Source organism: Microcebus murinus, chromosome 8, assembly GCF_040939455.1.
Source record: "Microcebus murinus isolate Inina chromosome 8, M.murinus_Inina_mat1.0, whole genome shotgun sequence".
NCBI classification, from domain to species: domain Eukaryota; kingdom Metazoa; phylum Chordata; class Mammalia; order Primates; family Cheirogaleidae; genus Microcebus; species Microcebus murinus.
This window is the reverse complement of record NC_134111.1, coordinates 88,724,151-88,751,733: the sequence shown is the minus strand read 5'-3', so window position 1 is coordinate 88,751,733 and position 27,583 is coordinate 88,724,151. Positions and strand designations below refer to the sequence as shown.

Sequence of the window (27,583 nt, the reverse complement as noted above, 5' to 3'; positions counted from 1 at the left end):
ATTTATGCTTACTATGCAAATGAGTCTCCAGGTAAATCCAAGGGCCTCTTCTTCCTAAGGCTTGCTCTATGAAAGAGCTGGACTGGCTAGTATATAAAGTGCTGAGTGATGAGTTTGGTGTCAGGAGGTGCTCAGGTAGTCTCAGACTAGCTTTATTAATTTCTAGCTGTGTTTTGTCAAGTCAATCCCTGTCCATTATAAAAGGAAAGTGTCATAGCCCAAGATGAGTACTTTAAACATAGCTGCTCAACCACCTACAGCCTTGGCGTCATGGAAAGAACGTAGACTTTGGAACCACACAAACTTGGGCAAGCTGGAGTGATGTTTCAAAACTTCCTGAACCCCACTTCTTCATGGAACCACTATGGCATTCTTCAATGGGTGGCTATGAGGGTTGCAAAGCCCCCAGCTTACCCTGTCGGCCAACAGTAGTAATCTACATCTCAACGTAGGACTCCAGGAAAACACCAGCTTTCCTGGTTGAAGGAATTCCAAGCAGAGATTCTAAGTTCCATCTCCACATTTGCATGTTAGAAGTTTTAAACTTGAAAATTTCATTTAGCTTAAAAAGGCAGAATTGTCAAGGATATTCATCTCGGATTTGTTTATGATAATGTAAAACTGGGAAATAAATACCCTCCAGTAGGAAACTGATTTCATAAATTAGTCCAGCCACGTGATGAAATACTTTGCAGCATTAAAATTACGCTTTTGAAGACTACTTAGTGACAAGAGAAATGTCCATGTGGGGGATGGACAGGCTGGAAGCTCTGACTCCGGTGGGGCATTTGTACCCCTGTAATATGCTGAAATAAAAAAAAGAGGCCGGGCGCAGTGGCTCACGCCTGTAATCCTAGCTCTCTGGGAGGCTGAGGAGGGTGGATTGCTCGACGCCAGGAGTTCGAAACCAGCCTGAGCAAGAGCGAGACCCTGTCTCTACTATAAATAGAAAGAAATTAATTGGTCAACTAATATATATAGAAAAAATGAGCCGGGCATGGTGGCGCATGCCTGTAGTCCCAGCTATTCGGGAGGCTGAGGCAGGAGGATCACTTGAGCCCAGGAGTTTGAGGTTGCTGTGAGCCAGGCTGACTCCACGGCACTCACTCTAGCCTGGGCAACAAAGTGAGACTCTTTGTCTCAAAAAAAAAAAAAAAGAAAAAAGTCCATGATAAAATGTCAACTACAAAGAAAAGCAGCAAGCGAAACATCACACAATATGATCGCACTCTAAAAAACAAGTAAAATACATAAATAAATATAATAGGCAAAGAGTCACCAAACAGGGCTTTCCCCTGCGAGTTGGGAGGGGTGGAAAAAGTTATCTTCTTCCTGTGACTTTTCTAAGTTTCCATCAATAATCTCGTATTGCCTTTATGGGCGCGGCACGCTTCGCCTTCCCAGCAGAATTATATTGCCTTTAAATCCGAAAATAACCGCGGACTTTACTCGGAAGCCGTCGTCGTCGTCGGGGGCACCGAGGCGCGCGGCCCGGGGCGGACCCCTGCGCCCCCTGGCGGCGCCCGAAGGCCCCGCCCCACGGGGCAGGAGCGACGGGGCGGGGCGCGAGCCCAAGCCCAGCCCAGCCAGCCCTGCGCGGCCAGGATCCGCAACACCCGGAGGCCCGGAACGCTCCGTCGGGAACCGCGCAGGCAAGCCAGGGGACCGGGGCGGGAGGAACTGGGGACCGTGGGCCGGCGGGGACGGGGCCAGGGCCGCGGCGGTGCCAGGCTGGGGTCCTCAAACTTTCTCGGAGCGCGCGGGCGGCTGGGCCCGCTCCCGGGACTTAGCGTCGGGCCGGGGCCCAGCCCAAGGAACCCGCGCCAGAATGGGGATCTCTCGCCCTGACCGCTGGGGGTTTCGCTTTCCCTGTGCGCCCAGGGTAGAATGATGGGCGTGTGGCACCTGGTTGGCCTTGGGAGCTGAGCTGCGTGTTGTGGGCACCCAAGAGCGGGCCAGGGTCTGGGGGCGTCCTCATGTCCCCGGTTACCGGCACGCGTGGCCTGTCACAGAGCGTGTCCACCATGGCAGCCCCAGAGTGGCCAGCTGTGTGTGGGATGGGGACTTTCATGGCCCTCGCTGGTGGGAAGAGGGAAGGGAGACAGCCCAGGTCTTGGCACCGACCCCATGTTGCCCCTGCTCGCCCTGGCAACAGTCTTGGCGTAGACACGTGAATATTTAAGGGGTGGGGGAATGTGGGGTCCTAGCTTGGAGTTGCTGTGCAAGCCAATGAGCAGCCTAAGGAGCAGCAACCGTTGTCACCGTGACTTTGCCCTCAGCCAGTCCTGCTTCCAGCTGCTGCTCCCTGGGCTGGGTTCAGAAAGCTACAGGGAAGTGCCATCCTCCTGGTGACCTCTTTGGGTGAGAGTAAAAACAAAACATTGAAACGGGGAAAGGGAAAGCAAGTGGAGAAGATTGGGGCAGGAGCCAGGGAGCAGTGGGAGGAAGCAGAGGGAGGCTGTTGAGAGGCTTGGCCCTGACCTTGTGGGCTCTGCACCAGTTCTTGTCCCTATGGGGTCTCCATTTTCCTCACTCCACTGTGGCCTCCGTGCAGAACCCAGAGGCTTGGGGTTCTACCTGAGCACCCTGGATGTGGGATACATGGGGGCCTGGGAATGAGGGTCAGAGCCAGATGTCATGGAAGGGCGCTCAGGTGTCCAGTTCTCTGGGCTCTGAAATATTCATCTCACTGGTGAGCTTTGGTTTCAAAGCTGGTGCCTTTGGCCTGGCCAGTGGTGGCAGGGGAGCCGGGTGCTGTCTGGGGCAAAGAGAGAACCATATTTCTCATCTGCCTGCCTTCCCTGTTTCTCCAGTCATGAGCACCCAGAGAACTGGTTTATAGCTTAGAAAGAAGTGGCAGGACCACACAGTGTTAGGGCCCTGACTGCTTCCATCTTCTTGTGCTATGACCTCAGGGCCTCACTTGTAAAAAGGAGCAAGTCACAGAGGTAATGACGAGTTATACATTAAGTGACAGGAGAACCTCATGTCATGAGCTGGGGTAACAGCCATCTCGGCTCAGCCTCCTCCCCTGAGAATGGGGGCCTCAGCCAGAAACTCAACCTCTGAGCACCTCCAGCCACAAACTGCTCACCCTGGGCTCTTTACAAAGAACAGAAGACACAGAGAAGGGACACACATACCTGTGTGTTTTTAGAGGGCTGAACTGGGAGGACCAGAGTGGAAGCTCTTGTAACTTTCTGGGAGGAAGTTCTGCTAACAATATGGCTGACCATGATGGGGCCTTCTGGATGTATTCTGTTGGGAATGCTGTGGAAGGGTTGATGTTGACAGAATCTGCCAACCCTAAGATTTGGGGATTCTAGGCAAAAGCCTGAGACTTGTTTTGAAGTAGAAATAAAATCCTTTTTGTTCTAGTAGAGTAAGAAAAAAAAAAAAAATTCAGAAGTCCACAGGCCACAGTGGTGGGTACCTGGAGGGTTCTCAATACATTGGTCGGGGAGGAAGGTACTAAGGAGTCTTCACTCCTGTATAATGACTTGCACTTCTCCAGTTCACAGAGGTGAGGTTAGGGGGTACCAGTTTCCTGGTTCTGTGCTAGCTGGCATGTCCCCCAGCCCTTGGCAGTGAATCCCACCGTAGAGGTTATGATAGCAGCTGGCTGGAACGGGGGAGAGGGGAGGACAGTTGCAGAGGATTCTGGCACTGAGATGACTCCCTGAAAGAGGGCATGCCTGGCACTTAATGTGATGGCTCTGAGGGACAAACTTGGTGTAAGCACAGGGGTTTTAAGATATAAGGAAGTTGGGCATGAATTACTCTCAGGGTTGGGTCTATCTGTAACACAAGGAGGCCTGGATCAGCATCCCACAGGATGTTAACAGGTGCGCCTTGATAGAAGTGTTTCAGGCTTAAGGAAGTTTGAATGAACACCTGGTTAAACAAAGTTGGGCAGATTTGCTTGCTGCTGGACTTCTCTGAGGCAGAATGTGCTACTGTGCCTTGTGAATTTCCAGAAGGGGATATGGACTGTTTCTCAGACTCATCTGTTTCCTGAGCTTATCCATGTTAAGGTCTCCTGGGGTGTGACAGTCTGGGAAATTCCTGGCTAGGTGATTCTGTCTCTCTGCTTTCTGGTTCCAATAAACTAGTCCCTATTCCTCTGCCTCATGGGGGCTGATTTAGGGATAAAGGGAAGCCACAGGTCATTTGCTTGGATTCCCATAGCTAGTTAATGACCCCAGGTTTCTTGACTTCCTGCCTCAGACTCTTCCTTTTCTACAGTGTTATACTATTTCTCTGTAGGCTCTGGGGACACTGAGCACCCAGGAGGAGCTGGCCAGGGTCCAGAGGGCATTATGGGGGCAGTTTGGGAGGGAGTTACGGCCATCCCCATACCCAGAACATGCCATGCATTTCTGTCTCTGCAGATGTCCTCTGACCAGCTGCACATCAGTAGTGACCCCCAGTGCAGACTGGGAGGTGTGTCATTCTGCCCTGAAGCCTTCTGTTAGGCAGTTCATTCAGAATCAGAAACTGGCAGAGTTAGAGTGGCCTTTGATCTTTCTACTCAGTGTACTCATCTGAAAAACTGAGTCCAGAGATAGGAAGTGGTCTACCGTGACTCACGTCCATGATGGAGTCAGTACCAAAGCCGGGACAAGCATTGGTGGTACAGTGGTGAGCACAGCTGCCTTCCAAAGCAGGGACAAAAACTCAGGTCCCCTGCCTCCTAACACAGGCTCAGGTATCAAACTGAGCGACTTTCCGCAGGGAAAAGAAATTGGCCTCAGCAATACACTTGCTCAGCTCCCTTCTGCCGGTTTGATCTCTACTGCCTCACCCCTGCCCCAGCTGCTGCCTATTCACACAGGGACTGGCGGGGGTGACTCTGGGGCTTTTGCTCCAGCGGGTGTAAAGCAAAGGGCTGCACTTCAAATCAGACATCAGGTCTGGATTTAGACCTACCTATCTCTGCTGTTTGCTTGCTGTGGGACCTTAGATCTGTTTTTCTCTGAATCTCATTGACAAAGCGGGGGTAAGAATATCTACCTGACAGGGCTGTAGTGAGGATGAGATATGCCATAGTTACTACAGGTCGAGTATCCTTTATCTAAAATGCTTGAGACCAGAAGTGCTTTAGAGTTTGGATATTTTCAGATTTTGGAATATTTGCGTTATACTTAAGGGTTGAGCATCCCTCATGTGAAAATCTGATATCTAATGCTCATTGGAGCATTTCCTTTGAGTGTTACATTGGTGCTCAAAAAGTTTTAGATTTTGGAACATTTTGGATTAGGGATACACAACTTGTACTTACTTAGTTGCTTAGTAAGTACTTCTAGTATTTATTACTCTAAGTAGTTCTCTTCCCTGCCCATCCCCAGTTCTCCATTGTGGGTTGTTAATTATGTGTTGGGTTGTTAACTATCTGTTGAATTCCTCTGCCTCTCTTTCCTCCTGATCTTGAAGTTCAACTGAAAAGAAACACAAAGAAGGAGGTGGATAGGGCCTGCTTTTTGGGAGTGGCAACCGGCAGCCAGTTAATGGCTTCCTTTTCCTTATGCGTGCTCCCAGGCCAACTGACTCCTAACTTGGCTGTGGTCTCTGAGATTAACACCCTGATGACAGGATTCTGCCCCCAGAGACTAGGGTGATGGGGGAACTGTGGTGCCTGGGTCATCCTTGGAGCCCGGAGCTGCCCCTCTGTCTCCAGAGAGAGCCCGCCCTGTCTGGCTAGAGATGCGGCTGGAGGGTGGGGTGGAGCCGGAGGGGGGGACGGGAAGTCTTGGGCGGGCAGTCTTTATCTACTGAGCCAGGTCACTAGAGAACTGGCTTGTTCTGGCTCCTCCTCAGGGGGTGTGTGTGCTGTGTCTGTCACTGATGTCCCTGAGTTCTCAGACAGTGGGCAGGGCCGGGAAGGGAAGTTCCAAACACATGACCAAGGGGCCCTGGGGTGGAGCAGGCACTTTCTGGACTCTGGGGTTTCCTTGTCTGTCAAATGACCACATGATTCCCAAAGCCCATTCCAGCTCTGATATTTCAGTTTAAGTCCCTTCAGTTTTTTTTTTTTTTTGAGACAGAGTCTGGCTTTGTTGCCCAGGCTAGAGTGAGTGCCGTGGTGTTAGCCTAGCTCACAGCAACCTCAAACTCCTGGCTCAAGCAATCCTCCTGCCTCAGCCTCCCAAGTAGCTGGGACTACAGGCATTCGCCACCATGCCCGGCTAATTTTTTGTATATATTAGTTGGCCAATTAATTTCTTTCTATTTATAGTAGAGACAGGGTCTTGTTCTTGCTCAGGCTGGTTTTGAACTCCTGACCTTGAGCAATCTGCCCGCCTCGGCCTGTCCCTTCAGTTTTATCCTTTTGAGTTGGGTAGGTAAAGGCAAAGGGGGGGGGGAAGGAAACAGGAAATGCCCGAGAGATCTGAGCACCTCGCCAGGAGCACTGCGCTGCTGGGTGGGGTTTCCTGAGATGCACACTCTGAGCTATTCTTTCCATTCTGGCTCTGGGCGACCGTCCCTGGCAGGGAGGAGGGCAGGCTGCCTGGACAGTCAGCTGCTCCTTTCCATCCCTCCCTCCAACACACACCCCCTCTTGCTGTAACCGGGTAGCTCAGGCCTCCTCAGCAGATTCCAGAGCGTTAACCCTACTGATGCCCCCAGGGGAGGGGAGGCTTCTCGCTGTGCATCTGAAAACCTTGACACCCAGCAAGTCCTGCTGTTTGAGCCCACCCACTTCTGCTGCCACCATGGCTGAGTCTGGGCCCTACAGGAGAAAGCGGGGACTGCGGCCTTAGACACAGCTGGGAGAGTAAACCTGGCTGCTTCCCCCTTTCCAGCTACCTAGACGGACGGCAGCCCCAGACCTCATCCCTAGCCGAGGCCTTGGCGATGCGAGGTGGCGGGGCACTCACGTAGGTGGGAGCAGCCTGGGCCCCCATGGCTCCTGCGGTCGGACAGTGTCTTTGGCACTGCGCAGAGGCTGGTGTGGCTGAGTTTAGAAACTCCCCTGACGGGCACTAATGCCAGGGGTTTCCTCTCCTGCGCCCAGCTGTCTTTACACCAGAGAGCTAGCATGCCATCCTGGCCCCAGGGCCAGCTCTGTGACCAAGGATAGGTCACTCTGCCTCTCTGCACTGTGTCTGTCTGGTGGGTGAAGTGAGGCGAGGGCTTGGCTTGCCTTGGATGGGTGAGTTTCCTTTCAGCTCTGACCTTTATGAATCTATATCCCTGGACCACCCTCTCCTTGTGATATGGGACAGGTTTGAGCCCTGTGGCATTGTGGAGGCTCTTCCGTCGTCACAAGAGGGCCTCAGATGGGGAGCCCTGGCGGCAGTGATGAGAAGCTGGAAGGACAGGGTGCCCAAGGGAGGGACTAGGAACAGGGTCTGGGGAGTCAGTTTTGGGCCTTCTTCAGTCTAGACTTCATCCCACCCTAGCTAGGTAGCCTTGGCCAAGGGACTCCATTCTTCTAAGCCTTAATTTATTCATTTGTAAATGGGAATAGTAATAACAGTACTCACCCTGCTGGGCCATTGTAAGGAGTTAATGAAATAATAACTGAAAATAGCCAACATTTATCCCTGTTTACCAGGGGCTAGGCATCGTTCTGAGTGCTCTGTGTGTATTTTTTTATTTAACTTTTAGAAGAAGTCTGTGGGGGGGGGTACTATTATTAGTGGTGAACCCATTTTCCAGGTGAAGAAACTGAGGCATTGTGCAGTTCAGTGGTCAGTGGTAGTCTCTGGTGTAGACAGGCTAGTGGCCGAGGCCCCAGAGAACTGGAGTGGGACCTGTTGTGCTCCCAGCAGGCAGGCCTACTGGAGAATTCCTTGACACCAGAAGCGTGAAGGGGAGGGCCGGGGAGTGCAGGAGGGCGTCTCTGTGAGTCAGCAGCCTGCGGAGCTGGTCTAGAACCCCGGAGTCTTGGTGGCCCACCCCAGGCTGACCCTCCTGTCCCTGAGTCACCTCTCACCCTTTGTCTGGGAAGGGACCTATTTGCCCCGTGTGGCTTAGGGGCGGGAGGAAGGGGCAGATGTCTGGCCAGGCAGAGGGCAGGCCCTCTGTAGCCCAAGTCCCGGGACCAAAGTCTGTAGTCAGAGCTGGCAGTGGGCCCAGAGATCATCTGGCCTGCCCCACCTCATTTCACAGAGGTGCACCCCAAGGAGGTGAAGGGGTAGGTCACAGTGACATCATGGTTTGGTGGCCCTTCCTGCCAGTGCCTCTTGTGCCATGTTCACCCAGCCACCTGTGTACGGCCTCTCTGATGGTGGATGTCAGATGGGCCTGGGGTGCTGAGCTGATGGCAATAATGACAGATACACCTACTCCAAAGGTGACCTGCCCCACACCCCTTCCTCCAAACAGGACACCATTCTTTCTGTGGAGCCAAAAGTGTGTTTTCAAAGGGGCCAGGTAGAGGGTCCCAGGAAGGGGAGCCTTTTGCTACAGGGGAAGAGAGGGCCCGGCTTCTCTCTCTTTTATCTTTTATCCTATTAAGAGAATTCACATAGTACAACTACTTAAGAGTATTTTCCTGCCCTGACATAAACCAGGACATTTTCAAAAACAGTTCAAATCTCTGCGTGTTAAGCTCTGCGTGTTAACTCTCCCTGTTGCATTTCTTCGGGGTGTTCTGCCCACTGGGTGGCGTCTCCCCCACTGTCCCCTCCTGGTGCCTGGCTTGCCACCTCACACCCTCGCCATTGGGAGGGCCCTTCTTGTTTCTGACCTCACAGTCTCGCTCTGGCTCTCTCCCATCTACTCTGGGGAGATGGAGAGCAGCTTTCCTCAAAATAACCCACTTAGGGACCTGACCTGTCATTTGAGCTCCTTTCCCAGCCCCTGGTGCAACGTCCCCTCCGCCTCATCCCAGTTGTCATGAGAGAGAAGAGATAAGACAGTCCTCATCTGATTCCCGAGCTGCACAGGGTGTCCTAAAAAGAGAGGCGGGTCTCTCTTGCTTCTAGCAGGGGCTCTGACGGATTCTGACCTGGGTCCAGGGTATCCTCCTTGGGGGTCCTAAAGGTCTGGCCCCTGGGGGACGCACTAGGAGAGGTGGTGGCACTGTCAAGGGGCTCAGACTCTGCCAAGGCTTGTCATTACCAGGGACACAGGGGCCTTCCAGGGTCCTCCTCCTTAGCTTTTCCCACATCTCCAATCCTGCCACCTCAGAGGGTAATGCCAGGCCGGAGGATGTTTATTTGGCAGAGAAGGCATAAGAGCACAGCGTGACATAAAGGACGAGATCCAGGATCCTGAAGGCCTCGATTCTAGTTATGCCACTAACCTGCTAGTTCAGTGATCCTGGGCGTCACTTCACTATTCTGAGCCTTGAGTCTCTCATCTGAAATGAACGTTCCGGGCTGTACAACCTCTAGGTCCCTTCTAGCTCTGTTTCTGGGGTTCCTTGCCTCCCCTGCCCCCCTGCCCCCTGGCTGTGCGGCTCTTGCGGTCTTGTGACCTGACTCCCTGCTAGCCATTGCCTTGGGGGAAGGCAGGCAGAAATCATAGTGATTCCAGAGACCCTGGGATTGCAAATATGTGTCTCCCCCTCCGAGGGGGGTTCGGGGCCCTGCACTCAATATCTATTCCTTAGCAGGGCCAGCGAAGACAGCAGCCACAGTCACAGGCTGCCACATGCCTTTCTGACATGTCATAGCTGTTACTTGAAGGAACCAGAAAGTCCTGTCTCAGGCCTGCCCTTTCCTGCGGCTTCCCAGCCCCCACGGGAAGCTCCGTGCACCCTCCCGCCCAGCCTGTCTGCTCCCCTGACTCAGCCTGCCCTGGTCCACTGGTCCACTGGCCCCTTCCCCCCTGGGGCCTGACAGCTCTGGCACTGGGGCTGGCTTGTTTTCCTCCTCCTCCTCCTCTTCTTTGCTTTCTACTTTGAGCCTTGGCTGTGTCCCAGCTCTGGCTTTCAGGGCTGGTGTTCTTGGCAGCTGCCTTGGGGGTGTGGCTGACCCTTTCAAAGGGTCCCAGCTGGCCCTGTGAGTCACCAGGAGGCTTCTTCCCCGGTTCTGCTGTCAAGCCACCAACACTGGAAGGTTTTCTTTGTTTGTTTCTTTCTTTTTTGAGACAGGGTCATGCCCTGTCACCCAGGCTAGGGTGCAATGGTGTCACCATAGCTCACTGCAACCTCAGACTCCTAGGCTCAAGTGATCCTCCTGCCTCAGCCTCCCAAGTAGTTGGGACTATAGGCTCATGCCATGACACTGGCTAATTTTTGTGTTTTCAGTAGAGACAGAGTCTCACTCTTGCTCAACCTAGTTTCAAATTCCTGGCTTCAAGTGATCCTCCTGCCTTGGCCTCCCAGAGTGTTAGGATTACAGGCATGAGCCACTGCGCCTGCCCGGAAGGTTTTCTTAATTGAGAACAGGAGGGAGTCCTGGGCTGCCCTGTCCTTGCCTCTCCCAGCACCAAAGCTCAGCAGCTCCTTGGAGGTGCACAGTGAGGAGAGGCATGAGGAGCAGGGCCTTACTTAGCTGGTGGGGAAGTGGCCTGTGGACAGCGAATGACAGGTTGTGATCTAGAAGGGGGCCGGGTGGCCGGGGAGCTGCGGCTGGGCACTCATGACTATTGTCCTTGTCTCCCATTTCAGGTCTCAGCAGCTGGGGTTTCCCCTCAGCCCTTGAGCACCATGTCCAATCCCAGTGCCCCACCTCCGTATGAAGACCGCAACCCCCTGTACCCTGGCTCTCCGCCCCCTGGGGGCTATGGGCAGCCGTCCGTCATTCCGGGCGGGTACCCCGCCTACCCTGGCTACCCACAGCCTGGCTACGGTCACCCTGCTGGCTACCCGCAGCCCATGCCCCCCATCCACCCGATGCCCATGCACTACGGTGAGTGTCTGAAAGGCAGATGAGGCCACCTTTCGTCCCTGTCCCTTCCACTTCCTCTTTGATCCCCTTTCCCGGCGTCTCTGTTTAGAGCTCTCCTTCTGTTTGCTGTGGTCGCTGCCCCCCTCAGCACTTGTCCCCCAGCCACTTCATTTAGCAAGGACACCGAGTCTGTGAGACTCGTACCAGAACCCATACCCCAGGGGAGACAGTGTGGTTGGGTGAAGCAATGACTTCCGAGCATTACCCCAGGAGACCGTTTCTGTTTCCCAACGCGGCGCCTGCCACCCACCCAGACTCGATGTCTTCCTTAGCAACCGCCTTTGGAGCCCAAAGCACTTTTTAAAAAAAAAAAATTAATATTAATATCCTTGGTGCTGACAGATCCTCATCCTTTAAGGTAAAATCTGATTTTTGCAAATGTCCAGAAGTTATTTGGAACCAAATTTGGTAAACATCATGGCAGGTAAATGCTATATTTGGTCAGAAATGAGGTGAGATTAGAAGGCAGTGAGACTCCTTTCCTGGGTGGCTCGCATGCGGATTTTGAAAGCACTTCCCAAAAAGGCATTCAAGGAATGTCTGGAGCCCCTGCAATAGCCCTGGAATCCTGGAGTGAGTGTCCTGCCAACTTTCCTCTGGACGTGTGTGGTGTGTGCTGGTGTGCATCTCAGAGCGTCACTCACAGTTTATAGTCACGCATATTTGTGACGCGTCTGTTCTGTGAGGCCAGGTGCAGACCCTGTGTCCCCCACCCAACACATGCCCCGCACTTTGCTACCCTCCTTTCCTCTGACCCTCCATCCCTGCATGCCCTGCTCTACCCCAGCCAGCTGTGCCCACTGAGGCTCCACGGCCTGCTCCTCCTTCGCTGTGACCCTGCCGCCTGCCCTCGGTGGCGCGGCTGGGTACAGATGTATGCTGATGCAACGGCTCACACCTAAGCCCTCTCATGACAGGCCAGCTCTGGGTGGCTCTGAGGGCATCTAGAGGTCCCTGCTTGGGTGAGGAGTTCCTTCGTTAACACTTGTCTTTTGGTTGGAGATACTTGAGACCTTGTTTGAGACAGTGTCAGGGAGGCTTTGGGATTGAGGCCATATGTCCCAGGTCCCCAGTTGGTTATGTGTGATCTGTCCCTAGGCCCGAGCTATGATGGCGAGGAGAGAGCAGTGAGTGACAACTTCGGGCCTGGAGAATGGGATGACCGGAAAGTCCGACACACCTTCATCCGAAAGGTGAGATGTGGGGTGGGAGGCAGGTGTGCCTGGGGCCCCGCAGGTTGTGGGGCTCAGTCCCCTGGAACATGCTGGCTGTCTGCCTTCTCTGGCCCTGTGGCCTCCTCAGAGGGGTCCTCAGCTCCTCTAACCCCAGTGTTCCCCCTCCTTTTGCTCTTCTCTTCTTGACCTTGTTTTGGGAGAGCAGATTCAATCTGGGAGAACTTCCTGGGTGGCTCTGCCAAAGTGTTCCGCCTTCCCCAGACATCTTTCTCCCGTTAGACTGTACGCAACTCGGAGTGAGGAATGGCCAGCTTGCTCGTAACCCACCCTCCCCGGCTCGCAGCTGCACAACATGTGCAGACTGGACGCTGGAAGTGCAGCGGCCGCACAGCTAGAGCCCTGGCGGTGAGGCAGGGCAAGTCAATAGTGACTGAGGCAGGTGCTGGATAGGAGGAGGAAGCCAGGGAGCCTGACTGTGGGCAGGGAAGAAGTGATAGAACAGCTGAGCCAGGTGCCCCATGGGGTCGCCTCTGGGCCAGGCTGCAGCTGGGGAGGGCTCCAGAGTGGGAACAAGGTAAGAGCAGATCCTGCCGCATTAACAAGCGGCCCCTCCCACCACTAACAGGACAGGGAGCAGCAGGGGTCCAGTGGGCTTTGGGTTCCTTGGTCTTGGGGAATGGCGGCTTCCTGGGAGAAGCCAGGGGTACAGGATGGTGACCCCGCCCCACCTGGGCTGCCTGTGTTCCAGGTTTACTCCATCATCTCCGTCCAGCTGCTGCTCACAGTGGCCATCATCGCCATCTTCACCTTCGTGTGAGTCTCTCACTGCCTCTAGGGGGTCGGGGCGCCTGCTGGGAACTGGGTTGTGTGGGGCCCATTCTCAGAGTGACTGTGGGTGATGAGAGAAGATAGAGCCCTGGGCTGCCTGGAAGGCTTGGTGGCATCACACAAGCCACGGCGTGACTCCTCTGGTCCTCCCCCGCCCCACAGGGAACCGGTCAGCGCCTTCGTGAGGAGAAACACAGCTGTGTACTACGTGTCCTAGTGAGTGGGGCTCCTCCCTGCCTGGGGCCGGGGGAGGCGGGCGGCAGCCCCTGTTGCTGGCTGGCCAGTTTTGCTGAGGGCAGGATCAAATGCTGTCCGAGAGGGGCCCCCAGGTTGCTGGTGCCAGTTTTTCATGTTGGGGAGTGCAGAATCCTGGAACTCACGGGAGCGGGGGCGGGGCACTCTGGTGGCCACATGCACACTGCACAGCAGTCCCCACCACCTCAGCTTCTCTTAGCCTGCCTGCTGGGGCCTCCCTGAACCTTCCTGGCCCACACCTGGTGTTTCAGAGCTTCTCAGTGCCCCTGGCTGGGGCAGTCTCATCCTTGCTTCCTGCTGAGCAGCTGCCCTCAGACCTCCAGCTTTTGGGCCTGCAACCCATCGGCCTGGGGCTGTGGCCAGGCAGGGCTGGGAGAGGGCCAGGCAGTTTGGGCCTGTGGACTACTCCCTCATTTCTTTCTCCCCAGTGCTGTCTTCATCGTCACCTACCTGACCCTTGCCTGTTGCCAAGGACCCAGGTGAGTCCCACCTTAGACAACGAGAAGGGATGGCAGGGGGTGGGACAAGGGCCAAGGAGTTTGGGAAGAAAATAGATTCCTGTAACAGTTGAATGGAGACTTACAAGAAATGATGATGATAATGATGATGGCAGCTACTGTTCCAGCATGTGAAAGGACCCTGTATGTGCGGGATGTAGCTATCCAGCTATCATTCTTATGGCAACCCTGCAAATATGTGGTGTCTTGGCCATTTAACAAATAGGAAGATGGCTGAGCACCATGGCTCATGCTGTAATCCTAGCACTTTGGAAGGCTGAGGCAGGAGGATGGCTCGAGGTCAGGAGTTAAGACCAGTCTGAGCAACTTAGCAAAAAAATCTCTACAAAAAAATAGATGCCTGTAGTCTCAGCCACTCAGGAGGCTGGGGCAGGAGAAATGAGCCCAGGAATTTGAGATTGCAGTGAGCTATGATGACGCCACTGCCCTCATGCCAGGGCAACAAAGTGAGACCCTGTCTCAAAAAAAACGCCCCAAAACAAAACAAAGCAAAAACAGAAACAAACAAAAAACAAACAGGAAGAACCCATGGCTCAAGGAGGCTGAGGATCTTTCTCAGTCATGCAGGCAATGTAAGAGCTGCAAATGAATCCAGGTCTTTCCACACTGCATGTCTGTCCCACTGCCCCATATTGTCCCTGCATAGAACACCTGAGCAGGTGCCAAAGGCCATGCCAGCCCCCTCTCCCTGGAGTCAAGGCTTAGTCCTCCAGGCACAGGAGCCAAGCGCTTCCTTCTGCTGCAGAAGCTGCTACTACCTGACCAGCCAAGTCATTTAATCTGGGTTTCTCTTTTGCTTCAGACGCCGTTTCCCATGGAACATCATCCTGTTGACCCTCTTTGTGAGTTTTGAAGGGTGGCAGGAGGGTGTGGAGATGGTTTGAGGGAGGGGTGGTCCCAGGGAAGGGATGGAGACATCCTTGCAGAAGGATGTCCCTGGTTGTCCCCTCACCTTATCCTGACTGCTCTCAGTCTCCTCTGTGGCTGCCTCTCTCCAGGTTGGTCACATTTACCACCAGCTCTGGGAGGCCACCATGACCATTTCCCCAGGGCCCTACCTTTCTTTTTAAGTGTTTTTCACTCTTATTTCTCTCTTTCCCTTAGACTTTTGCCATGGGCTTCATGACGGGCACCATTTCCAGGTATGTTCAGGGAGGGACAAACTGCTACACTCTTGGGAAGCGTGCACTACATGGAGTGGGGTGTTCCTGGGCTGGAAAGAGCCTTCTGGAAGTGGTGATTTTGAAGTCATTTGTACGTGGCTCATGCCTCTAGCCTCTCTTAACACTTTCTTTCCCCCCAGTATGTATCAAACCAAAGCTGTCATCATTGCAATGATCATCACTGCTGTGGTGGCCATTTCAGTCACCATCTTCTGCTTTCAGACCAAGGTGAGGACATGGGGGCCCTTCCCTGCCACCCACCCCCTTTCTTATCAGACCTGGCCCTTTGGGCCTGGAACGTGAACAGGCCTAGGTGGGCCCAGAGCTCAGTGCACCAGGGATTTCCCTTAGAGACCTGATCTCTTTCCCCTCATCTATACCTATAAAACTGCTTCCTGTGTCTGTCCTTAGAATGTCATGGTCACTCTCATGCCATCTAGGAGGCTGCACTGGAACTCCCCGGCAGGGGCAGCAAGGCCAGTCTGGCTGGGCTGCTGTTTGTGGTAGTCATCTGACAGGTACCCTCTTCTCCCTTCCTGGCAGGTGGACTTCACCTCGTGTACAGGCCTCTTCTGTGTCCTGGGAATTGTGCTCATGGTGACTGGGATTGTTACTGGCATTGTACTGTACTTCAAATACGTGAGTGTCCCAGGAGAGCTGGGGTCAGTGAGCCCAGTGCTCAGAGCAGACTTCCTTTATAGCATGGTATAGCGGGCCCCCTTGTGGGTCCCCAAGGCCTCTGGGCAAGCTCTGACCTCTAGATCCTGGCTAGCAAGGGCACTAAAATGGAAGCACCACCCTTTGGGTGAGGGTGTAATCTCTGTTTGGCCCTGGGAGCCACAGCACCTGAAGCTGGGGACAGGATCACTGAGTTCTACGGGAAGGGGTGGATTAGATCCATCTGACAGCTGATACCCGGTCCCACGAGGCAGACTGGGAGAGGAACCCAGAGGACCAAGAAGGCGGGCTTGGGTGGGAGGGAACTTAGGGATCTCTAGATTCAATTCCATCTTTTACCCCAGCCAGCTAGGGGGGAGGGTATGAGCCCCTAGGCTGAGAGAGAACAGCACTGAAGGGGCAGGATGTGAACACCAGGGCTGCCTGCCCACTTCACCATGCCAGCCCTGCCCTCTGTGGACAGGCACCCGTGTCACACAGGCTGCCCTGTGGGTGCCCCCTGATTTTAACACTCCCCAGAGTAGCTGGGGAGCCTCCTTTCCAGAACCCCTTCTTTAGTTTGTCCCTCCCAGGCTGGGCCGCAGGAACCACTCTACTAAATGCTGACTGACAGGGTCTGCCCTGTCCAGAGTTACAACTCAGCCGCTGCCTTTTCTCCAGAAGTATAGTGGACACCTCAGTACCTTGATTAACTTTGGAGATTGGTTTGGCTAAAAGATGCCGTGATTGGTTTTATTTTTAATTTTTTTTATGAGACAGAGTCTCGCTTTGTTGCCCAGGCTACAGTGAGTGCCGTGGTGTCAGCCTGGCTCACGGCAACCTCAAACTCCTGGGCTCAAGCAATCCTGCTGCCTCAGCCTCCCGAGTAGCTGGGACTACAGGCATGCGCCACCATGCCCGGCTAATTTTTTCTATATATATTAGTTGGCCAATCATTTTCTTTCTATTTATAGTAGAGACAGGGTCTCACTCTTGCTTAGGCTGGTTTCGAATTCCTGACCTCGAGCAATCCACCCGCCTTGGCCTCCCAGAGTGCTAGGATTACAGGCGTGAGCCACCTTACCCAGCCTTTAATTTTTTTTTACATTTACCTTTATAAAAAATTGGTACAAATGTTTTCAGTACTGTGATTGGTTTTATATGGCCATTGTAGGGTGGCCACTGCTTTCTCTGTCAACTGTATCACCATTTTTAATATCTTCCAGGATCTAGACAGGCAGTAGTCTTTCTAGTTGTCTAGTAGGAAAGCTAGCTTCCTAGCTCTACCCACTCTCTTGCTAGAATCCCAGGGAGAAGCTGGGGCTGAGGGCCTGCCTTGGTCTGTGCTTTGCTAAGGTTTCTAATGCCACCCCTGTCCTCCCTTCCCAGGTTTACTGGCTCCACATGGTCTATGCCGCTCTAGGGGCCATTTGTTTCACCCTGGTGAGTAGTCCCTGTCCCACTCTAGGAAGGGGAGCTGAAGGGATGGAGCATGAATTTAGGCTGCTTGGGAGGCAGGGAGTGGGGTATAGGTGGCCTTTCCTCTCCCCACTGTCAAGAGGTTCCATTGATTTTTCTGGGCATTCCCACCATCTCTTGTTCACATTTCCTGCTGTTGGATCACTCGGTAGGCCATTATTATAGACGACAGTGTGTCTCTTTCCTTTTCTATACTGTGATATGCTTGAGGGTATAACTCACGTGTTATGCTGTTCATTAATGTGTCCCCTAAGCACACTGCATGGCACATAGGCTCCTAGGACAAATCTGCTGACCAGAAAAGAGCTTTGGACCCTGAGCTCTGGGTTCTCACTTCTGGCTTCCCTATCCTTGCAGTTCCTGGCTTACGACACACAGCTGGTCCTGGGGAACCGGAAACACACCATCAGCCCAGAGGACTACATCACTGGTGCCCTGCAGATTTACACAGACATCGTCTACATCTTCACCTTTGTGCTGCAGCTGCTGGGGGATCGCAATTAAGGAGCACCCCCCTGTTTCACCCCACCCTGGACCTTCCCTTCCCTAGAGGGCTGTGCCCTGTGACTGCTGGGGCCTCAGACCCCTCTTCTTCCCCTCCAGTAGTATGCCCAGTTTCCTTTCTGTCCTGGAGATGGAGGTCTTGGTCTCTCTGGCTCTGGATGGAGAAGCACCTGGTGGGGATGGAGGAGCTGGGGACTAACTGTTGTCCTTGGTGAGCTTGGCAGGGACTAGGCTGAAGATGTGTCTTCTCCCCTCCACCCAATGCCTGGCACCAAATTCTTTTTAACAGCTGGGGTTAGGAGGAAGATGAAAAGAGCCTATTCTATAGCAAAAAGGGAATATGAAAGGTAGAAGTGACTTCAAAGTAATGAGGGTCCCCTACCACCTCTGCCAAAGGCTTCTAGGCTAGGCAGCTGGAGCTGTTTCCTCTCCCACCCTCAACAAAGCCAGCGAGCTTTGTCCCCAGCCTCCTGGACACGTAGACCCATTATCCTATACTCCTTTGGCTTGGCACCTTTTAGCTCAGAAAGGAGAAGAAATCTGTGCCCATGAGTCTCCTCGCTTCAGCCCCTCCTTGTTTCAGTGACATGTATATATTGTTTATCTGGGTATCCCAGGGATGGGTGGGGGGAAGAAGAGAGTGAGCAAAGTGAAGCCCCAGGGGCCAAAATGGAGCAGCATCTACCCAGGGCTGCCTCATGACGGTGGTAGAGAGAGCAAGCTGGCTGCAGCCAACTGGTCCCTATTCTCCAAAGCTGCTTGGGGCCTCCCTAGGTGCTTTTGAGATCTCTGGTCAGAGTGACCTCTTGCTTTCTGTGCTCAGGCAGCTCAGAGGAAGTGAGGGGCAAAGGTCAGGAAATGGGGTGGTTTAAGGATCATGAGTGAGGTCAGGAATTAACCAGGGTGAAAAGAGACTGGGAGGGACAAGGAAAATGCTTTGGGGTCCCCCACTTGGCCTGAGACATACCGCAGCCTACTGTGTTGCCCAAGACGACTTCTGTGTTCTTTCCTTCTGCTAACCCAAGGAGGGCCCTGAGGGGAAGGTGACTTCCTCTCTGTTTGTTCTTAAGTTGCACTGGGAGATTTTTGACTTAAGCCCTATCTCTCCAGCCAGCCACCGATTTCTTTGTAATATCAAAGTGCCTCAAGCTGGAATGGGGAAGGGGGATGAGGGTCAGTTGCTTGGGTGGGGGTGGAAACTGAATCAGCCCAAGGATATACTTGGGATTTCTCTATTAAGTACTTGATCCTAAATGTATCACGCAAAGGGACGCAACTAGAAATGTAATAAAGTTTTATGTGTAGATGTTATAACCCTGTACGGCTCTGGTTTTCTTTACTTGAAAGTTCACTCTGGGAGCATCTGTCTGGCTCTGCCCAAAGCATCCACTTACTACCGCTGCATTCTGGCTTGGTCTCTCCCACCTTTTCCAGGGTAACTAAATACTCCGCAACTCTTCCTGGGGGTGGATGCGATGGGCTGATGATGGGAGCTCAACCCTGCAACACTGGGTCTGGAAGGGACCTCTCAACTGGAGTGCTGACCCCTTCTGTGCCATGGACCCTTTCCAGAAGCTCACGAGAGCTATTAACTCTCTTCCCCACAAAGCTGTATGTGCACATACAATTTTGCAGATGGGGGAGGGGATGGCCTGCAGGTTTAGGTTCAGAACTCCATCTTAAAGATCACTAGTCCCATCTCTTACAGGTGAGGAAACTGAGGCCCAGAGATATTGAGTCATTTGGACTCAGCCAAGAGTAGTGCTTTTTTGCCTCCACACCCTGGATGCCTTCTTTGATTCTCTTTATTTGTTTCAAAGCTGAGCAGAGCCCCACCCTCCCTGCCAGCATCTCTGAGGGCTTGGTCCCCAGAGCCTGAGCCTAGGCTTGTTGCACTTAAGTCTCTGTGGTTGCCCCACCATCCAGCCGGGAACACTGAGCTCTTCTGTGAGAGGGAGAACACATGAGTAACCAACCCCACCCTCTGCCCCTCCCATCCCAAGGGACTCACAAACCCAGACCTGGTTCCTTTTCACTCCAACACTCAGTAACTTTATTTGCCTTTGGCTGGCTCCTTGGTGTGGGAGGGGCGGTGGCTGGCAGCAGACTGGGCTTCGCGCGCCCTCTGGTGGAACTCAGAGGTAAGGGCTAGAATCCCGGCCAAACCCGAGGACTTCACAGTCATTATGATACAGTCTAGATACAGTCTAGCGAAGGGTTGCAGCGCTCCTCAGGCCTGCACCCCGGGCCCAGCTTCAGGGGACCGGGCATGTTGGGAGGAGACCCTGAACCTCTGGCTCTCATACTCGCCCGTGTTGGACGCCCGCATGTTCTGCCGAGCCTTCATCTGCTTCAAACGGTCCTTGTCCACTTCCCGCTTGGTGAGGATGAAGAGGAGGATACCACAGGGGAAGCCGATGGCCCTAGGGGTGGGGAGATGTGCACCGGGTTTGGGGAGGGGCCAAGCCTGAGCCAGAGGCGCTGGGGGGAATCATTCCAACTTTATCAACTGCATGAATTTTGCAATGCCTCTTGTGTCTAATTCGTCCTCCATGCTGGCTGCTGGAGGGACCCACACAAATCAGATCCTAAGCTGCCCTGCTTAAAACCTGGTAACAGCTCTCCATTACTTTCTGGCCAAGTTTAAACTCCTAAGCATGGCACAAAAGGCCCACTGTGCTTGGGTCTCTGCCTACCTCTTCACTCCTTTTCCATAGAGCCCCACACTCCTCAGCAGGAGCTGCATTCCTGCCACAGCGCCTGTGTGTGATTCTCCAGGCCATCCAGCCTCTTTCCCCTAGTCTTGGCAAAGGCCCCATCTGCCTAAATTGCACCACATCCCCTCCCAGACTCCCCTTCTTAATCTGAGTAACTGCTACTTGGAAGGCAGCTTGGTATGGGGGAAAGAGCACAGAGTCACAACACCTAGTGAAAATCTAGCTTTGAGCCTCAGTTCTCTCCTCTGTGAAATGGGGATGTAATATTAATCTCAGAAAAGTAAAACATTACACGGTAAAGTACTGGCACACCCCAGGTGCTGAAAAAAATGTTAATTTCATCCTCCTTTCCCTTTAATTTTGATCAATAATATGTATTAAGGTCAGAGTTGGATCCAAATAACAACGTTTGTAACACCTTCTAGGCACTGCTACCCAACTAATATAATCTCACATGACCTCAATTAACTAATTACTGAAACTTGGGTCTCACCCAAGCTCTCAAAAGGGAGGATGAGGCCAGGAACCCAAGTGTGAATCAGATCAGCTCCGCTTAATCCACAAGAAACCCACTCTCTCCCCAGTTCCACATACTTTCCCACCACCACCCCTGCCCCACTCCTGAGATTCAGATCTTCGAACCCAGCAAATCTGTTCCCACAGATGGTGGATTCAACTCACTGTGACCTGAAACTTGGAGAAGTTTCTGAGTCCTGCCCTCCCCTCCATGCCAATCCCCATTAGTGGGCAACTTAAACTCACTTAAAACTCACCAGGCTAGTCCCACTGCTTTCATGGGATTCTTGCCCCTCTTTCTGGGAAGGTATTCCAGCTCAGGCGATAGGGGCTCAGGTTCCTCCTTGCACTCTGGGGAGCTGTGGCTCTGCAGTGCCCGGGTCCGGTTGTGGGAAGCCTTGTTAGCCGTAGCTCCTGAGAGAATCCCTGTGGATGTAGGTAAGGAAGGTCAGTAAGAGGGGATGAGGAGAAAGAAAAAGGGGAGGAGTGGTTGAGATCTGAGGAAGGGGAGTGACTGCAGTCTGAAGTAACAGTGCCAGGGAGAATCCAAAGGGAAATGGGAAAATCGCCATCGAGGTGGCACTTTTGGAAGCAACTTCCACGTCACTGCGGGCTCATCACCCTGGTGCCAGGAGGGCGAGATTCGCTGTTCTTGATCTCAGAAGACAGGACGGAAGGACTGCAGTGGGACTCACATGAGACGTATGAAAGAGATCCGGGAAAAGGTTTTAAAACTACAGAATGTTAGCACTAGAAGGGAGCTTAAAGATAGTCTACTCCATCCCCTCGTTTTATAGAAGAGGAAACTGAAGCCCTGAGAGACGAACTACTTCTCCCAAGGTCAAACTGCTAATTACCCGGGGCTAGAACCCAAGCCTCCAGAAGCCCGGGGCTCTTCCTCTGCACTGCGGTGAGTGTGAAACACCTGGAGCGCGGGAGTCTAAAAGGCTTCCTTGGGTCTCCCTCTTGCAGCAAGACCCCAGAGGTGTCTTGTAGCCCGAAGTCAGGGGGATGGGCTGGGTGACCTCCAGAGAGCATCTTTTCACCCCCAGATTCTTTAAGATCCTGCAGAGGAGTATGGGCAGGAATAGACAGCCCTGACCCCTGCTATCGCTGGTAGAGATGTGAAAGAAAAGGGATTTCCTGCAGTCCTGCCCTCCCCGGGGTCCCTCTCCTTACCCCGTAGGACGCGGGCATTTCTCGCCCCCCGGCCCTTCAGCGCCGTAGCAGCTACCACCGCCGCCATGTTCAGATCCCACCCCCCTGCGCCGCGCTCCCCGCTGGGAATTGTAGTTTGCGTAAGGGGCCTCCCCCGCTCCTTCCGTCCTGCCTACAGGCCAGAAACTACAACTCCCAGAAGCCCGCGGAGCGGACCCGAGAGAACTACTCTTCCCAGGAGACCCCGGAGGCGCGCACGCTCGCTTGTTTCCCTCCTGTTGTGGGCGGAGTCAGGTGGGGCGGAGTTTGGGTTCTCCCCGCCACGCCCCGACCCGGTCTTCCAACTCTGCCCTGTGATTGGTGGCTCAGTCAGCCAACACCTATCGCTAGTGGCCAAAAGGCCGTCGCTCTTCCTGCGGGGGAGTCGCCTACGCCTACTTCCTCCCGGGAGGAGGGGCTCGAGTTCCGCGTCGTCGCGCAGAGCTGACTCTGGGAGGCGTTTGGGCCCGGAGAAGTGGATCGGCCGCTTGCGCCGCATGGAGTCCGAATCGGAAAGCGGGGCTGCCGCTGACACCCCCCCACTGGAGACCCTAAGCTTCCATGGTGATGAAGAGATTATCGAGGTGGTAGAACTGGATCCCGGTCCACCGGACCCGGGTGAGAACTGCCGTTCCTCAGGCCATGGGGCAGGCAGGAGGCGCTCACCCCTGGCCTCTGACCCCTGCTGCTACCCTCTCTCCTCCACACCCCACCGGTCATTCCTACCAACATCCTTCTCCCTCCTCCTCCCCAACCCCCACACTTAGTTCTCAGGCCTGGCGGGGTGGGGGTTCCCTGACGCCTCCTCTGGCCCTTCCCCTCACACACCCCCTTCCCATCATCCCCTAGGCCCTCCCTTCCTGCACTGTCGCTGGCCAGCTGCAGGTCCTCAGACCTGGCCTCTGGTCCTCCGTCCCACACGCCCCCTCCTCCCGGCCGCTTCTCGCCTTTGCTTCACCCTGTGTGTCTGACTCCACCTTACCCTCTGGCCACATGACCCAGCCTCAGGCCTGCTGACGCTTCTCCCCATCCCTCTTACCGCCTCCTGAGCCCCATCTTTTAACCCTCTCCTCAAAGCAGATGATCTGGCCCAGGAGATGGAAGATGTGGACTTTGAGGAAGAGGAAGAAGAGGAAGAGGGCAACGAGGAGGGCTGGGTTCTGGAACCCCAGGAAGGGGTGGTTGGGAGCATGGAGGGCCCCGATGATAGCGAGGTCACCTTTGCATTGCACTCAGGTAGGTCTCCGATGAGATCCACCTTAAATCAGTCCAAGTGGGGATGTATTAGACATCTGTTGTGGACAGAGCACTATGAGGGACCCAGAAATGGGAAAGATACTGGCCTTGCCCTGGAGGGGCTCACAGGTAGGGTGCATTATGGTGGGATGGGTGAGAGCTTGGGTTTGGAGTCTGTTGAGACACCTATGATCAAATCTTACCTCTCTTACCCACTAGCTGTAATTAACTTCTCTGAGTCTTAGTTTTCTTTTAAAAAGTTATCTTCGATAAGACATAATGAAAGTAAGCTGAGTGTAAATTAGAGATACCTTTATGAGCATATTTTAATAACCTTCTCAAATACTATTTCTTAGTGAGAAACCCACCAGCCTGGTGGTACCCCATACTGAGAACTGTAACTCCTCATCTAGGGCATCAGTGTGGGTGGTGAGGGGAGCAGCACATAGGAGGCATCTGCCCTGGAGAAGGACTTGAGTTTGACAAGTTTGGGGGAAAGCTTTCTCTGACAGCCTGATTCTTGAATCTTAAAAGGACTTGGATTCTTTTCCAGAAGGAAAGTCAAGTTGCTTTGGGTGAAAAGGGGTGGGGCTGCCTGAAGGTTCTGAAGGACAGAACCCTCAGTAGGAGCTCTGTCCCCTTACCCATGGACCGTCTCTTGGAACAGCATCTGTGTTTTGTGTGAGCCTGGATCCCAAGACCAACACCTTGGCGGTGACAGGGGGTGAAGACGACAAAGCCTTTGTGTGGAGGCTCAGCGATGGGGAGCTGCTCTTTGAGTGTGCAGGTGAGGGGCCAGGGTAGAGGCTTTGGGGGTCATGTTCCTTTGGAGATCTTAGGGGGCTGGCCTGCAGTGGGGCATCCAACAGCCTCTGTTTTGTGACATCTGTTTTGTACCAGCTCTTTGCTGGCCCCAGGGCCACAAAGGAGGAGTATATAATAGTCTTTTGTAGGCTCAGGAGCCGGAGGCACTAATTGGCCAAGGGAGTCTAGGAACGGGGAGGTGACACTGGTGTAGGAGTAGTTGGGTGGAGGAGGGATGTGGGTTTTAAGGAGAGGTGTAGAGTGAACAGAAGTGATAAGATAGGCGGCCTGAGATATGCTTGGGTGAAGGGGGCCAGCAGTGTCTCTCCTGGAGATTCCTGGGGCTCTTGTTTCTTGGACCAGCTGTGAATTCCGTCACCTGAACCCAAGTGGCTGGGACTACAGGCATGTGCCAGCACGCCGTGTCCCTTTTATTCCTCGCTAGTCCTTTCAGGGGGCCAGATACTGGGATCATGTGCCCCCAGCAGTCGGTATCCTATTGTTATGTTTCTCTTTCTGCCCACTTTTCTTTGCAGGCCATAAAGATTCTGTGACTTGTGCTGGTTTCAGCCATGACTCTACCCTAGTGGCCACGGGGGACATGAGTGGCCTCTTGAAAGTGTGGCAGGTAGACACCAAGGAGGAGGTCTGGTCCTTTGAAGCAGGAGACCTGGAGGTGAGATCATCAGAGTGGGATCCAACTCTGTGAGGCCTTGGGTTGGGGGCTGAGAGCTTGGAGGCCGGTCCTACCTTTGTGGGAGCAAGCCAGCTCCAAGCCAGCGTATCACAAGGTGCAGCAAGAATGTCCGTACTTGTTACCTGGAAAGTCCCTGCTGACCCCAGAAGCAGGGAAACCTTGGGTGGGGCACGTGGGGCAGGCGTCTAGGTGGGATGGGGTGATGGGCCTCCCTGCTGCCTCTTTTCCCTGCCCAGTGGATGGAGTGGCACCCTCGGGCACCTGTCCTACTGGCGGGCACGGCTGATGGCAACACCTGGATGTGGAAAGTTCCGAATGGTGACTGCAAGACCTTCCAGGGCCCCAACTGCCCAGCCACCTGTGGCCGAGTCCTCCCGGATGGTGAGAGCAGCTCCCTTGAGTGTCCTTTCCTGGGTATAGAGGTTGGCACTGGGGTTAGGCACCTCCTTCAGCTCCCTCCTGGGCCACAGCTGGCAAACTCTGAGGCCTGCTCCTGGGAGTGCTGACCTCCCAGGCCCAAAGCTGACAGCACCTTCTTCCTGCCCTGAACTGGTCTCATCTGTGTTCCCTGGGCAGCATCTGCGCCCTTGTTCTCTTCCTGCCTCTCCCCTTCCCCCAGTCCCTTGCTTGTTGTGTCTGAGTGTGCTCTCTGTCTTCTTTTCACCTGGGCCTCTGGCCCTTTAGGGAAGAGAGCTGTGGTCGGCTATGAAGATGGCACTATCAGGATTTGGGACCTGAAGCAGGGGAACCCCATCCACGTACTGAAAGGTATCAGAGCTGGGGGAAGTGTTAACCTGGGCCTTTAGGGAGGGGCTGAGAACCCAGGGCAGGTCTTAGAGGGGAGATAGGATGAAACCTGTCTTGTCCCTCTGCTCCACCTTAGGGACTGAGGGTCACCAGGGCCCTCTCACCTGCGTTGCCACCAATCAGGATGGCAGCCTGATCCTGACTGGCTCTGTGGACTGCCAGGCCAAGCTGGTCAGTGCCACCACTGGCAAGGTGAGTGGACCTGGAGCCTGGCTGGGCCTTCTGCTCTCCAGTATCCTCTCTCCTTTCTTTCTCATTCTTCACTGTGCCTCCCCTCCCCTGTCTTTCTCTTTATCAGAAGACTGAGATTCCAGGCCCCCTCTGATCCTCTCTCACTTATAGGTGGTGGGCGTTTTCAGACCCGAGACGGTGGCCTCCCAGCCCAACCTGGGAGAAGGGGAGGAGAGTGAGTCCAACTCGGTGGAGTCGTTGGGCTTCTGCAGTGTGTGAGTGTGAGCCAGGGCCTTGGCCCAGAGACGGGCAGAGTGGAGGAGGAGGGGGCTTGTTGAGGGGGCCTGGGCTGGGGCCCCAGGGAGAGGCAGGTGCCCCTGGGTAGGGGCAGGGCATGTGCGTTCTCACAGTGTTCTCCTCGGCGCAGGATGCCTCTGGCAGCTGTTGGTTACCTAGATGGGACCTTGGCCATATATGACCTGTCTACGCAGACCCTTAGGCATCAGTGTCAGCACCAGGTATGGACAGCTGGAGCTAGTTTCCCCACGGGCTGTGGCCATAGGGAAGCCCAGGCCTCTGGGGGCATCTGCCCCTGACCTGGCTCCTGTTTGCTCCCTCTCTATGGCTCTCCCTCGGTGAGGGTTGGGAGCAGATGGCTCTCCACTCTCCCAACCCTGACTTCCACCCTGTGTCTTTCACACCCGGGGCAGTCGGGCATCGTGCAGCTGCTGTGGGAGGCAGGCACCGCCGTGGTTTACACCTGCAGCCTGGATGGCATCGTGCGCCTCTGGGACGCCCGGACCGGCCGCCTGCTCACTGACTACCGGGGCCATACAGCCGAGATCCTGGACTTCGCCCTCAGCAAGTAAGCGCATGGGGCGAGGGCTGGGTTCTCGGTATTTGGAAGGGTCCTTGGGTGTGGGAGGGGATCGCTGAGGGAAGCTGGGCCTGGTTACACCTTGAGAGGCAGGAATACTGGGAAGCTTGAGGGTTAACAGGGAGTTGTCACTGCTGATCCAGCCCCCACCCCGGTGGGTGACAGTGACCTACCCAGAGTCTCGCATCCCAGTCATAGGGTAGGAGACTGAGATCCATTTCCCCTGACCAAGTCCAAGTCCAAGCTCCGCGCTTCTCCATGCTGGGCTTTCCTTCCATCCCCTTGCTGGCCACGTGGAGGTGTCAGCACAGTGTTAGGCACTGGGGTCTAGCGTTGAGGATGAGCTGGAGGAGGCCCTAGGGTGGCCTTGGGCTGGTCCTCGGGTCATCCCGTCTCTTCACCCACATGCTTTCTGTTTACAGAGATGCCTCCCTGGTGGTGACCACGTCAGGAGACCATAAAGCGAAAGTATTTTGTGTCCAGAGACCTGACCGTTAATGGCTGCAGCCTCTGCCTCTGTGTGTGGTGTTGAGGGGGATGAAGGGAGTCCCCCCACCAGCAGAGGCGGTAGGGTACAGAGGGAAGAGGAGGGGAGGGGGCCTTGGACTACTTTCCAACCCCTTCAGCTGACTTGCCCCCTCTCTGTCCTTTTCTTCTCTTTAGAGACCCAGCCCCGGGCCCCCTCCCCTTCCCCTCGCCCAGGCCCGGTGAGCCCTTCCGAGGCTGTTCAGGCCTCTGTCTCTTTCACTTTCACTTGCTGGTGTGAGCCATGGGGGTGTGTGTTTGTATGTGGGGAGTAGGTATTTGAGGTTCCCGTTCTTTCCCTTCCCAGGTCTCTGGGGGTGGAAAGGAGGAAGAGATACTAGTTACAGATTTTAAAAATGTAAATAAAATATACTTCCCAGAGACAGTGTCTGTGTGGATTTTGTGGTGGCTGGGAGCAAGGAGGGGCTAGTGAGGGCCATGTCAGGGTGACGCTCCCCTCCAGATCTGCTCCATTTCAAGATGTCAGCTCACCTTCTCTCAGGAGTGGTCTGTTGGCACCAACAATTAACTGCCTGTCTGGGCCAGAATCTCCCTTGCTCCACATGTCTGTCTTTTTTTTTTTATTTATTTATTTTTATTTTTTTATTTTTTT

At 54.2% G+C, this 27,583-nt stretch overlaps 3 protein-coding genes across 6 annotated transcripts in view; 2 read left to right on the top strand and 1 right to left on the bottom strand.

Annotated features, from left to right (window-relative positions):
- Positions 1 to 21,960, bottom strand: part of PNKD (PNKD metallo-beta-lactamase domain containing) — a 71,171-nt gene extending 49,211 nt beyond the window's left edge. Inside the window, exons 1-3 of one of the 2 annotated variants that reach the window (XM_012740227.3) lie at positions 21,836 to 21,948; positions 20,914 to 21,082; positions 19,449 to 19,846 (exon numbers count right to left, since the gene is read on the bottom strand). In XM_012740227.3, the coding sequence (XP_012595681.1) occupies positions 19,654 to 19,846; positions 20,914 to 21,082; positions 21,836 to 21,902 (429 nt within the window). In that variant the 5' untranslated portion in view covers positions 21,903 to 21,948 and the 3' untranslated portion in view covers positions 19,449 to 19,653. Of the gene's footprint in view, positions 1 to 19,448; positions 19,847 to 20,913; positions 21,083 to 21,835 lie in introns of those variants that run through there. The other variant, XM_012740224.3, reaches the window with a different exon arrangement.
- TMBIM1 (transmembrane BAX inhibitor motif containing 1) lies at positions 1,570 to 17,556 on the top strand. The gene is made up of 12 exons (XM_012740228.2): positions 1,570 to 1,652; positions 10,565 to 10,805; positions 11,943 to 12,037; positions 12,768 to 12,832; positions 13,010 to 13,063; positions 13,531 to 13,581; positions 14,423 to 14,462; positions 14,725 to 14,762; positions 14,924 to 15,011; positions 15,327 to 15,422; positions 16,830 to 16,883; positions 17,277 to 17,556. The coding sequence occupies exons 2-12, from the start codon at positions 10,604 to 10,606 to the stop codon at positions 17,421 to 17,423; spliced, it is 930 nt and encodes a 309-aa protein (XP_012595682.1). The 5' UTR covers positions 1,570 to 1,652; positions 10,565 to 10,603; the 3' UTR covers positions 17,424 to 17,556.
- Positions 21,961 to 22,240: 280 nt separating the features above from the next.
- AAMP (angio associated migratory cell protein) lies at positions 22,241 to 27,351 on the top strand. Of its 3 annotated transcripts, none has more exons than XM_012740221.2 (11): positions 22,241 to 22,471; positions 22,931 to 23,089; positions 23,757 to 23,876; positions 24,430 to 24,569; positions 24,827 to 24,971; positions 25,275 to 25,358; positions 25,474 to 25,589; positions 25,740 to 25,843; positions 25,996 to 26,086; positions 26,279 to 26,433; positions 26,868 to 27,351. In XM_012740221.2, exons 1-11 carry the CDS (start codon positions 22,351 to 22,353, stop codon positions 26,941 to 26,943), a joined length of 1,311 nt encoding a protein of 436 aa, XP_012595675.1. In that variant the 5' UTR covers positions 22,241 to 22,350; the 3' UTR covers positions 26,944 to 27,351. The 3 variants fall into 3 exon arrangements, with proteins under 3 accessions (XP_012595675.1, XP_075862057.1, XP_012595676.1); XM_012740222.2 differs by having other exon boundaries at positions 22,242 to 22,471; positions 22,934 to 23,089; XM_076005942.1 differs by lacking the exon at positions 22,931 to 23,089.
- The last annotated feature ends 232 nt before the right edge of the window (positions 27,352 to 27,583 follow it).